This window comes from Topomyia yanbarensis, chromosome 3 (genome assembly GCF_030247195.1).
Source record: "Topomyia yanbarensis strain Yona2022 chromosome 3, ASM3024719v1, whole genome shotgun sequence".
Classification (NCBI taxonomy): Eukaryota; Metazoa; Arthropoda; class Insecta; order Diptera; family Culicidae; genus Topomyia; species Topomyia yanbarensis.
The window spans coordinates 72,612,162-72,624,402 of NC_080672.1; the positions used below are offsets into that span (position 1 = coordinate 72,612,162).

Consider the following 12,241-nt stretch of genomic DNA (forward strand, 5'->3'; position numbering starts at 1 on the left):
ACTACCACAAGTTTATCCTGGATGATTTGAACAAGGAGGTAGACAGAATGCTGAATCTGGGGGTCATCGAAAACGCCGATTGCTGCCCATGGAATAATGCCACGGTCGCTGTGATGCCAGAAAGTTGTATTCTGTCATCGTCCAAGAGGCGTACCCTATTCCACAGATAGCCTCGATCGTAAATAACCTGAGCGGTTCGAAGTTCCTATCTTCAATAGATCTAGAATCTGCTTTTTGGCAAATACCGCTTGAACAGGAATCGAAACAGAAAACTGCATTCACTATCCCTCAGCGAGGACATTATCAGTTCACCGTAGTTCCATTCAGCCTTTCCACGGCCAGTCAAGCGCTATCTCGAGTCATGAATCATTTGTTCATTGATCTTGAACCAAAAGTTTTTGTGTATCTTGACGACTTGGTAATAGCCACGGAATCGTTTCAAGAACACCTGGAAATTCTGCAAGAAGTCGCACGAAGATTGAAGAATGCTGGTCTGACAATCAATGCAGAAAAGTCAGTTTTCTGCAGGAAGAGCTTGAGGTACCTAGGATATGTACTGAATGAAGAAGGTTGGCACGTAGATGAGGACAAAGTGGAAGCTATTAGTAAGTTCCCCGCTCCAACGAATAAGAAGGAAGTGCAACGGTTCATCGGGATGTGCGGCTGGTACCGACGGTTCATCAAAGACTTCTCACAAACGGCAGTCCCGCTAACAGAACTCACCAAGGCAAAAACTAAATTCAAGTGGACGGAAGATTGCGAGAGAGCTTTCCAGTCACTCAAGTCACATCTAATCTCGGCACCAGTATTGGCAACTCCAAATTATTCCAAGCCGTTCGCAGTCGCCTGTGATGCAAGTGATGTCGCAATTGGAGGAGTACTCACGCAGGACTACAGCGGAGGAGAGAAGGCTATTTCCTACTTTTCGCAAAAACTCTCATCAGCTGAAAGGAAGTATTCGGTAACACAGAGAGAGTGTCTTGCAGTCATTCGGTCGATCGAAAAGTTCCGAGGATACCTCGAAGGTACACATTTCACAGTGTACTGCCATCACCCAAGCTTAACCTACCTGAAAACGATGAAATATCCCACACCGCTCCTAGCTCGATGGATTCTTCGTATGAACGCGTATTCCTTCGATATTAACCGTTGTGTATCCGACGCGGTACCCGGGTACCTTTTTAGGTTTCAATTAATAAAATTCCCATGTTTTATCCATAGCTGGAAATCGAAACTTTGCGACATCTTAGAACTTGACTAAGTCAAGCTTTTGGGTTAATAATATTGTTGATATAGTAAGGGAGGGAGTTAGGAGAGGCTCCTGATTTTTTTACTACGTAACAGGCCGACGTGGGTACCCGGGTACCCACAAAACTGAAATACCAATAACTAAGGTAATTTCCAACCGATTTTGATGTTTTTGGGTGTTTTGGATTCAGGAACTCATCCGCTTTTGGACGTGGTAAAAATGAATCGGGTTACTTCATTCGGTTTCCGGGAATCCGGATTTCCGGAAGCAGGTTCCAGTACTGGGATACTATTTGTGAACTTCAATGGAATACTGGCAATATGGGTATCAAAATTCTTGGAATTGTATCAGTAGGCTGTATCTCGTGGTTTTGGAACCATTTGGTGATTTGACCCCGGAACGGACATTCCGCAGCAGGTTCCCGTGGGGCCGTGAGTGGCCATTCCATTCCAATTCCATTTTTTAAATTGCCATAGGGTCCCGTAACAATAAATAACAGACGTCCGAGACAATTTGAAGAGTTTTGACACTAATATTGCTAGGACATTATTAAAATTTACTAATCATACCCTAGTACTGGAACATTACCCCGGAAAATCCGGATTACCAAGAACCAGATTCATTCATCCGGTTCAACTTTACAAAATCAAAAAGTGGACGAGTTTATGAATCCAAAACATCTAAAAGTGTCCAAATCGGTTAAAGGAAACCATAGTTATGAGCATTTCAAATTGTGGGTACCCGGGTACCCACGTTGGCCTGTTAAAGGTGTTTTTTGTTGGGCACATAACTGTTAAGTTTCGTAAGGGAAGCTCAAACGTTGTTCCTGACTGCCTGAGTCGTGTGGAAATAGTCAACGCAATAGACGCTGCTCATTCAGGAACTTCTGATCCGCGGTTCGACAACCTACTGGAGGAGATTCAAACAGATTCGGATAGATTTCCAGACTTTAGGATAATCGGAGATCAGTTATACAAAAACTGCATCATGAAGGATGAAACTGGAGGTAAATGTCATCGTTGGAAGAAGGTCATTCCTACGCATTTGCGCCAGGAGCTCATACATCGATATCATGATATACCTACAGCAGCTCACCTGGGGTGTGAGCGCACACTGCATCGCATTCAACGAGACCACTATTGGCCCCAAATGGCAACGGACATCCGCAAATATGTACAAGCATGTGATGTTTGCAAGGCCAACAAGGCTGATGCCCACGCTAGGAAATGCCAAACCGGCTCAGTTACCGTGGGAACAGATATCGATCGATTGGGTAGGCCCTCTAACACGGTCGAAAAAGGGGAACACTGTACTTTTAGTGATTGTCGATTGGGTAACCAAATTTGTAATCACGGAACCCTTTCGCACAGCAAATGCCCAAAAGATGTCAGATTTTTTGGAGCACTACGTGTTTCATCGATTCTCGACACCAAGGATCATCGTTTCGGATTCTGGCTCTCAATTTCTCTCTCAGGCATTCCAATCACTGCTTAAAAGATACAACGTTATCCACATGAGAACCGCATTCTACACTCCGATGTGTAACGCAGCTGAGCGGACCAATCGTACGCTGATCACTTGCGTAAGATCTCTCTTGGATGATGACCAACGAAACTGGGATGTACACATTCAGCAAGTAGTATGCGCAATCAACACAGCAAAGCACGAATCTCTTGGATGTAGTTCCCACTATTGTGATTTCGGAAGAGATCACATCTTATTCATCAATCGATACCCCCTCGCTAAGCTGAATTCCGCTGAGGATCCCGTCGAGGCACAAAAGTTACGAATCGCAGCAGCACAAAACATACAACATTTCGTATTATCCAGGATCAAGGCAGCCCACGATAGCAGCAAGCAGCGTTACGATCTTCGAGCACGACACCGAGGGTTCACTGTAGGCGAAATAGTATGGAGACATGTTACGATTTTCCTCAACGAGGCAAACCACACAAATGTAAAGAGTACCACATAGAATTGGCGGGAGGGTCGTTAACGCATCTGTCACCTCAAGTGCGACTCTAAGAGGACTCGGCTAATCACTTTCAGTCTATAGAGGAATGCTGCTAACCGATTAGCCTAGGGAAATGAAGCTGTGTCTCATACAAGCGAAATGGCTCACGTAAGGTAAATCAATACGGAATCGTTAGCTACTTAAGAATACATCAATCTATCATTCAAACTTATTTCTATTAGCTTCACACGATTTTACAGACTAGTCATCTTCAGCGCTAGGGTGTCGGTGGGGGCCCCGTGTCGTTGCAACTGCTGCTCTGCATCTCTTGCCGTCGATTAATGCACCTGCTGAGTCGCGCGACCGGTCGGCTACACTGCTTGTCACGCCGCTACACTCTCGCACCGTGCATCGTCACGAATGCACTGCGGTCTGTCACGTTGCACCTTGCTGCAGACTGTGTCGCACTCGTGGTACTTGCTTGCTGTGCGACTCCTTGCACCTTGCAATGTGGTCGTCTCGTCCTTGTCGCTTGAACCAGAACGAATAATTTGGAGGACGAAAGTGAGTGGTGGTGGCCCGTCCGGCTTCGTACTCGCTCCGCTAGCCCGATATTACTGCTGCGAGATCGTCTTCGCTCGGGTAAAGATGAGGGGTCTGGACTGTAAATAAAAAGACCTCTGATGATGGGGTTTTGATGATTTGTCGTAACTATTGCTTCGCTCTAACCTATCAGATGCACTGATGGTATTGCGTGGAATTTATCACGATTCGGCGTGCTTTGACCTTGAGAGGTCGAGCTGAGCGAGACCTAAGTGAATATTGCTGTCCGTATCGTATGATGTTTCGGTTCTAAGGCAGGACATGCAGGAAGAACTCAACGGGACGATCGTTAGATATGCCGCGTATTATTACCATCAATCCTTCAGTGCTCGATTAGCACGCGGAAAAATGCATCTACGCCGTATGAGCCTTCAGTAGTTGTTTTAATCTGCTGAGGATAAATTTAGTCCCGCGAAACTATTTTTAGTCGAGAATTTTTACTGGCACGCACCATCCACCGCACACCACGTTTTGATCTGACCGCTTCTATTGTATCTGCACGGCTTTGTAGAAGAAGATCGCCATTGCGGTGCGAGATCAATATACTGTTTCTGATTCCATGCGAGAGGAAAATAACTGTATACTATACTGGAAGTGGCTGCGTTATTAATTTGATCGTGGAGGATGCACTCCAAGAAATGATTCGGCATTTTAACGGCACAATCTCGATGTGTAACAAAGTTTGCCAAATATAATACAGAATCATATTCTATTATTCGCAACTCGATTATCCATAGACATCGGCCACATTATTAGAATCAACCTTTTGCCATTCTCATATAGAAATTATATGCAATCACTCTGAAAATTGACATTCTAACCGACGCCCGGTGTAATCTTGCCATAAGCCATTGAATTTTATTTGGATCGGAGTTCTGGTTCCAGAGTTACGGGTTGAAGAGTACGGTCACATAACAAATTGCTATATAAACTAGTGTCCATATAAATTAATGATACAATGCTTATTAAAAGGAGTACAATATTTCTGGATTTGTGAATCAAGATCACAAATGTTCAATCATAGTAGCATTGGCCATATTGCCTCCTTCTGATAGTTTTTGAAGCCCACGAGGGACTTGCAAACTTCCTAAGTTAATGTGACACCTATTTCTAAGCGAATTCAAGACCGATTTTTACAAACATGATGCAAAATGAAAGGTATAATGCTCCCATTCACTGCTTTTAAATTTCATTCAAATCTAAATTACAGGTTGGTTACTGCGGTCACATAGGACTTTCCCAATTAAACCAGTGCAATCTTAATACATTAACCAGAAATTGAAATGGACATCAAATTGCTTCGACTTGAAGGTTTAGATAACTGATGACCAATCGATTCTTTTTGCCTTTCTCATATAGAAAGGTGATGCAATTATTCTGAAAATCATCAACCTAATCCCGGGCTGGAGACGGGGTGTCATATCTCAATACCCCATTCGACTCAGTTCGTCGAGATCGGAAAGTCTGTATCTGTGTGTATTTTTTAGAGAGCAGACAAACAAAAACTTTAAAAAAAACCCTGCAGACTGCAGGACAAAATGTACAAAACCCTAACGTCTCAGGAAACGGGTTTGTGCTGCCACCGCCTGACCCGCTAAAAATCACTGCTCTTGCCCAGAACCTGATTCCACCCCCGGCACTATCTTACGGCATTACTTTTGGGAGCGGTTTTTATGTGCATAGCACCCACTCTAATTCAATTACTCCTTCAGTAGGGTTACAGCACTACTCCTCGACACACCACCACCAGTTCTCTACCGTCCACACAAATCGGCAATTTCTGAATGGCAATCAGATAACTAGCTGTGGGTCGAGACTTAGTGTTCTCCCTCTACGAAGACAATCTGGGCGGCAAACTTCAGATTGTCTAATATACCGAGTCCTTGGACTCCCTTGTGCCATTCAGCAGCACGACTCGGCTCCGCAACTCCCTTCTCGTACCGCTCAGTACCACTTACTCGTTGAGCTTCCGACTTGTTCGCGAACTACTCGGTCTAGTCCCCGAAGGGGGACCTAGCCTACTTCGACCGGCGAGAGAAGTTCTCCCGAAACCGAGCCAACCAGCCAGGTGCCGAGGTCAGTTCGGCGATTCCGGTTGGCTGGTGCCCCAACGACCCACGACTTGTGGTGTTTCGTCGCGGTCTACTCAGTCTAGTCCCCGGCGGTGTATCTAGCTTACGCCGACGGAGAGTTCCCCGGCGAAAAAAGCTCTCCCGATACCGATTTTTCTTTAGTTTTAGCACCACAACTTCTCGAGCCTTGTGGCTCCCTGTCCGGTGCCATTTGTCACCGGAACTCTTTTAAAGCCCTTTGGTTTTATTTCGCCTCACTTCCACGATGAGCTATTCAACTCCCAACTTTACTAAAATCTAGTTCACGAACTACTCGGTTCAGTACCCGACAGTGGATCTAGACTACTCCGACGAAGAATTCCCCGTCGAAAGAGGTTTTCCCGAAACCGAGCGGTAGCTTTCTTCCGAAGCCGATGTACGTTTCCGTGAACCATTTAACTCCCCGCTTCGTACCGATCTACTCGATCTAGTTCCCGGCGGTGAACCTAGCCTACTAAACGAGCCAGCCAGTAGGTGCTGAGGTCCATCCTGCGATTCCGGGTGGAGCGTAACTTCCGGTTCACTGGCGCTCCAACGACCCGCTGCTGGCTATTCGACATGGTCTTCTCGGTCTAATCCCTGGTGGTGAATCTAGCATACTCTCAATCTACCAGGTAGGATGTCAAGGTCGGTCCGGCGATTCCGGTGAAACCTGACGTCCGGTTCACTGGCACCCCGACGAACCCGGTGCTAGAGCGCGTACTACTCATCTGGTCCCCGGCGGTGAACCTAATCTACACTGGCAGCGGAATTTTTCTCGAAACCCGATTTATCGTTTCGCGGTGACTTTCTTGCCAATGGCGCTACTTTGTTGGTCCCTTTGTCACTTTCACTGCAGCTCGGAGACTATGCTTGTAACCACTCTGTTGACAGTGTCCCAGGTATGCTGGTCGTATCATATATCTTCGACGATATTGTCAACTGTTACACCAGGCATATCACTTCGAAATTCTTCGAACCTAGAGCATTCCAAGACCACGTGTACTGGTGACTCTTGCACGTTTAAACACTCCGGACAAAGAGGTGACGAAGCATGTCGAAACCGATGCAGGTACTTCCGGAAGCATCTGTGCCCGGACAAAAACTGCATAAAATAGAAGTTCACTTCTCCATGCTTCCTATGCACCCAAGCCGGACCAGTCTCCTTGCATTACGTGCATTTCTCCGCTGATAGCATTACACAGCCTCCGACGATATTGTTCTAAAAGCATTCGCGACTCGTACGGCCGGAATGTCCTGTTCAGCTTTGCACGGTTCCACTTGGTTTTCAGCACGACACCCGAGGTAGAAACAACAGAGCAGATAGAAGACATCTCGAGCTGCTTCTTAGACCTCCAACGTTTGGCATGATTCTCGCTGTTGCGTTCGTTGCCTTCGCCGACTTTTCGCAGGCGTAGTCGACGTGGTTGTTGAAGCTCAACCGGTCGTCGATTATCACTTCCAATTGCTTCAGTGCACGCTTCGATGCAATCACGTGCCCTCCGACGTTGATCTGCAACCACTGAACCACTTTGCAGTTGCTGACCAACAACACTTCAGTTTTGTGGTAAGCTATTCGCAGCTTGACCCCATTCATCCAGGTCTAGATCGCGTCTATTGTCTCTGTCACTGACACCTCCATTTCTTGAAGTATCTCACCCATCACCGTTAATAACACGTCGTCCGCGAAACCCACGATTTTTACTTTCCTGGGCAGCCCCAGTGTTAAGACCCCATCGTACATCCCATTATATCGAGAATAGAGCCCTGAGGAACGCCCACTGTAACTCGCATTGATTTCTACAGCAGCACTCTGCTCGGGATGTAATTCTTTAGGATCTGGCATAGATAGTCGGGAACCCTCATTTTGTGCAATGCTGCAGCGATGGCTTCCCAAAAGGCGCTGTTAAATGCTTTCTTCATATCTATCATGACCAGCGCAGTATCGATCTCCACTTCCTCAGCACTTCTGTTTAGATGCTCGAGAACTGTCCGGATTGCATTTATTGTCGATGTTCCTTTGCGGGATCTGAACTACATCTTTAGTAGTCCGCGCTCACCCTGCGTGCATTTCGTCAACCTGTTAAGGATGTTTCTTTCCAGTAGTGTTTCCTAGTATATCCAGCAGACATATGTACCTATACGAGGCCGGATCGCCCGGTGGCTTCCCTGGCTCCAGTAGCAACACCAGCTTCTGTACCTTCCACAGTTCGGGGAAGTTGTCACTAATTAAACACTTCTGCAGCAATATCCAGAGCATGTCCGGATATGTCAGGATCGCAGCTTTCAGCACCATGTTTGGTATTTCATCCGGACCGGAAGCTTTCTTTGATTTCAGGCGCTTCGATGATCCGGCGAGCTCATCGTTAGTCACTTGTCGATCATCCGTGTTTGCTCCTTCTTCTTCGCCGAACAGTGTCGGTGGAGAAACAGTTGGATCGTGCTTTGGGAAACGACCATCCACGATTGTCTTCAGCTTACCCGGGCCTATTTCGATTGGCGTCGTCGAGCCCTTCATTTTCGCCATTACTACTCGGTACGCGTTGCCCAAACGATTAGCGTCAACTTCTCGGCACAGCTCCTTGTGGCAATCTAACTTGCTAAGACCGATCTTCCGTTTTAAAGCGGCTCTAGCTTCCCGAAACACTGCTTTGCGTTCTTCTTTATCTGGCTCCGCCTTCTGGCTCTGAGAAAAGCGGCGCGTACTAAGCGTTTCGTTCCAACAGTATGCTGGATGCCGTCTATGCGTGGCCTCAGTTTTCGCGGTATTGGGGCGTCACAAACCGGCACAATCCTTCTTGTTAGATCAGCCGCATCCACGTTCTCGGTCCCGCCGTTCGGCCGAAGTGCCTCAACGAAGAGGTCTTTGTTGAAGGCTTTAGTCTTCAACTATCGCTCGCCTGTCATCCTTCTCTGTGCTGCGCTAGGGTTCCGTTGACCGATACGGTAGCGAATCGCCTATGGTCACTATGCGTATACGCTTCGCATACTCCCCTATCCATGTTCACCGTCAATGAAGGACTACAGAATGTGACGTCGACGATAGACCCCATCCCGTCTCTCCGAAATGTTATAACAGGACCTTCATTGCACAATCGTACATCTAGCATCGCTAGAGTTTCCTGCAAGATACACCCACTTGTGTTGGTTACTCTACTGCCACACTACACAGCCAAGGCGTTGAAGCTACCACCAATCAACTGCTCGGTTAACTGCTCCAGCATTATGCTGAACTGTTCTACTGTCCACCTTGGAGGAGCTGCACACGGAGGCGCCGCATCAGATTTTAGCGATCACGAAGCCCTCGTATGAGCGTTCTACCACTTCTAGAATGGGGAATCTGCCCAAAATTTGTATCACAGCCGATCTCGATCTATCTGCCACCCAGTTAACGTTATCCCCCCTGATACACAGTGACACTGCACAGCAACTGTTGTGGCAGTCTACGACAGAAACTATGTGGGATGTCGCTTTGATTGTAGAGCCGTATCAAGTCCCCCTGATTTGATACAGCTCTACAATCAAAGCGACATCGCACATAGTTTCTGTCGTAGACTGCCACAACAGTTGCTGTGCGGTGTCACAGTGATTCAAATTTATCTGGGTTATCTTCATTACCTATCGTTGCCTCCTTGTAGTCAGGGCATTTAAGGTCACCCGTCTGATGGTCGTTTCCTTTCGCTTGAGTGCAAAGCAAGCACTTCGACCTCTGCGTTCAGTCTCTCGCAAGATGGCCCGTCTCCACGCCTTTCCAGCACATTCCGGTTCTATCCGGACCTTTGTATGCCCCTACCAAATATCCAAAGCACAAATACTTGAAGCATTTTTTGGCTTGCTTATTCACTCCCGGGGTGGCTCTCAATGGGCATTAGGGTGAGACAAAAGTTAGATTCATGCTCCGAGCAACTTTTTAGGTAGCATTTCGGTCCTAGAACAACTGTGCAAATTCTTAACTCGATACCTGAAACTATATTTTTGCGCCCATTGTTCAAAGTTTACATGGGATTTTGTACGAGAAGTTTAACTTTCACGAAACAAATCCTCCAGGAGTCGCCCATTGCTTCCGAAAAATAAATCATTATGTGTATGTTATAGGAAATTTAACAAAGAAACCAAGTCTCCAAGACTACAAAACGAACTTATGCTTGAAAAAAAGTTATCAAGCAGAAACCGATTGATGCTCTGACGATTGATAAAAAAAATCCTCTTTTTTCTAGCAACACTGCTCTTGGTTGTCCAATTATATGCAATTTTGTTTTGATCTACTCTTAATGTGTCTAAATTAATTATCTGTACTGTTTGGCCACTTCACACGAGTTTTGAGGGATAAATTGAGGCTTCTTATGTACATAAAAAGAGAAAGTTTAAAATGTATATAATTCGACCATCAGCAGCAGTGATGCTATGAAAACGAGATTTTCATCAATCTTCAGGGCATCAACCGGTTTTTGCTCAATAACTTTGTCCACAAGTATCATATCGTTTCGCGGTCTTCTAGACTTTGTTTCTTTGAAAAATTTGCTATAAAAATCAAACATCTGTATATTTTTAGGAGGTAATGGGCGACTCTTGAAGGAATTATTTTACAAAAGACGATTCCCCCATACGAAATCCCATGTAAACTTTAAACCGCTGGCGCAAAAATATAGTTTCACCGATCGAGCTTAAAATTTGCAGAGTTCTTCTGGAAGCTGAATGCGAAACAAAAAGTTACTTGAAGCAAATTTTTTTTTTCATATAACCCTGTTCAACCCTATTGCACGTTCCTTCCCGTCATGTACGGGAAGTAAGACCTACGGTTTGGATCCACGCACTTGTCTGGAACTAAGCGCCAGGTCTGGGCCCAATGTCGTATATACAGGTATGGCGAAGGTGGCGCTTTGGTATTCGTAAGATGAATCTTACATGAGTGGTGTGAGTGATCACAGAATAAATCGACTTGCTTTCGTCATATCGTTCGTTCCACTCCCATTGAATCGTGTCAACGCTATGACGTCGACCATTTATGCTTCTGGATTGTTGACATAATTTTGGTTGCCAACACTAGTAAACCGTGTGTTCTCCCACACCTATATATACCACATTGGTCTGAGCCTGGTTCAGGTCCGGATCTGGTAAGGGGAAAAGGGTCTGGGTTAGTTCCAGGGACTGGTCCTGATCCGGGTACTAGCTCGGATCCAAGAACTGAACCGGATTGGAAACTGTGCCGGATCCGGAAACTAAAGGGCAAACACGAAATTATTGCGACACCGAAAATGTCATGCCAATTTTCTTATAATGTTTAAAATCAAACCAAAATTTTAAGGTAGTTTTATACATACATCGAAGTCTTAACAGTGTCATCCGGTACCAGTTTGTCAGTTTTTTTCCATTGTCTTAACATGTCCTTCTCGTCTTTGACTGTCTTCTTACTCTTCCGAAGTTCCCGCTTCATCATTGCCCAGTACTGCTCCACCGGGCGCAGCTCCGGACAGTTTGGCGGATTCATGTCCTTTGGAACAAAATGGACAGAATTGGCCTCATACCACTCCAGGACACTTTTAGAATAGTGGCATGATGCCAAATCTGGCCAAAATAATGGAGCTTCGTCGTGCTGCTGCGAGAACGGCAAAAGGCGCTTCTCGAGGCACTCAGATTTGTAGATCTCGCCATTTACTGTGCCCTTTGTCACGAAAGGCTCACTCCTCAGTCCGCAAGAACAGATGGCCTGCCAAATGAGATATTTGGAGGCGAACTTTGACATTTTCTTCTTCTTAAATTTGTCGTTCACATAGAACTTGCTCTTGCCGGTGAAAAACTCCAACCCCGGAATTTGCTTAAAATCGGCTTTTATAAACGTTTCGTCGTCCATCACACAGCAGCCATATTTTGTCAGCATCTTCTCGTAGAGCTTCCGTGCCCGAGTTTTAGCCGTCGATTGTTGCCGCTCATCGCGGTTTGGGAAGTTCTGTACCTTGTATGTATGTAGTCCAGCTTTCTTCTTTGCAGTCTGGACGTAGCTCTACGACATGCCGATCTTTTGGCTTGAGACGTTGGGATTTGCTTTAATCATCCGCTTCACCTTTCCCTCCGTCTTTTTGTTCTCCGGTCCCGGTTTTCTTCCTGCTCCTTTGCCGTGGTCCAACGTCAACCGCTCCTGGAACCGCTTCAACACTCTGGAGACGGTTGAATGGTGAATGTTCAACATTTTTCCCAACTGCCGATGCGACAGGTCAGGAAATTCCAGGTGTTTGGAAAGAATTTCTTCTCACGACTCGCGTTGGTTCGCCTCCATTTTCGTTGAATCGAAAAACACTTCGAGTTTGACAGCATGTAAACAATACACATCAGTGAGAAAGTGTGCAA

At 46.0% G+C, this 12,241-nt stretch overlaps 1 protein-coding gene across 1 annotated transcript; it reads left to right on the plus strand.

Annotated features, from left to right (window-relative positions):
* The first annotated feature begins 361 nt into the window (after positions 1 to 361).
* On the plus strand, positions 362 to 3,224 carry LOC131686989 (uncharacterized). The gene is made up of 3 exons (XM_058971026.1): positions 362 to 1,025; positions 2,130 to 2,522; positions 2,620 to 3,224. Exons 1-3 carry the CDS (start codon positions 362 to 364, stop codon positions 3,222 to 3,224), a joined length of 1,662 nt encoding a protein of 553 aa, XP_058827009.1.
* Positions 3,225 to 12,241: the final 9,017 nt, after the last annotated feature.

Coding starts and splice junctions, on each gene's coding strand:
- LOC131686989 (XM_058971026.1), top strand. CDS start 362: ATGAATCATTTGTTCATTGATCTTGAACCAAAAGTTTTTGTGTATCTT. Junction 1,026..2,129: donor GTTCCGAGGATACCTCGAAG/GTACACATTTCA, acceptor CTGCTCATTCAG/GAACTTCTGATCCGCGGTTC. Junction 2,523..2,619: donor AACAGATATCGATCGATTGG/GTAGGCCCTCTA, acceptor CCTTTCGCACAG/CAAATGCCCAAAAGATGTCA.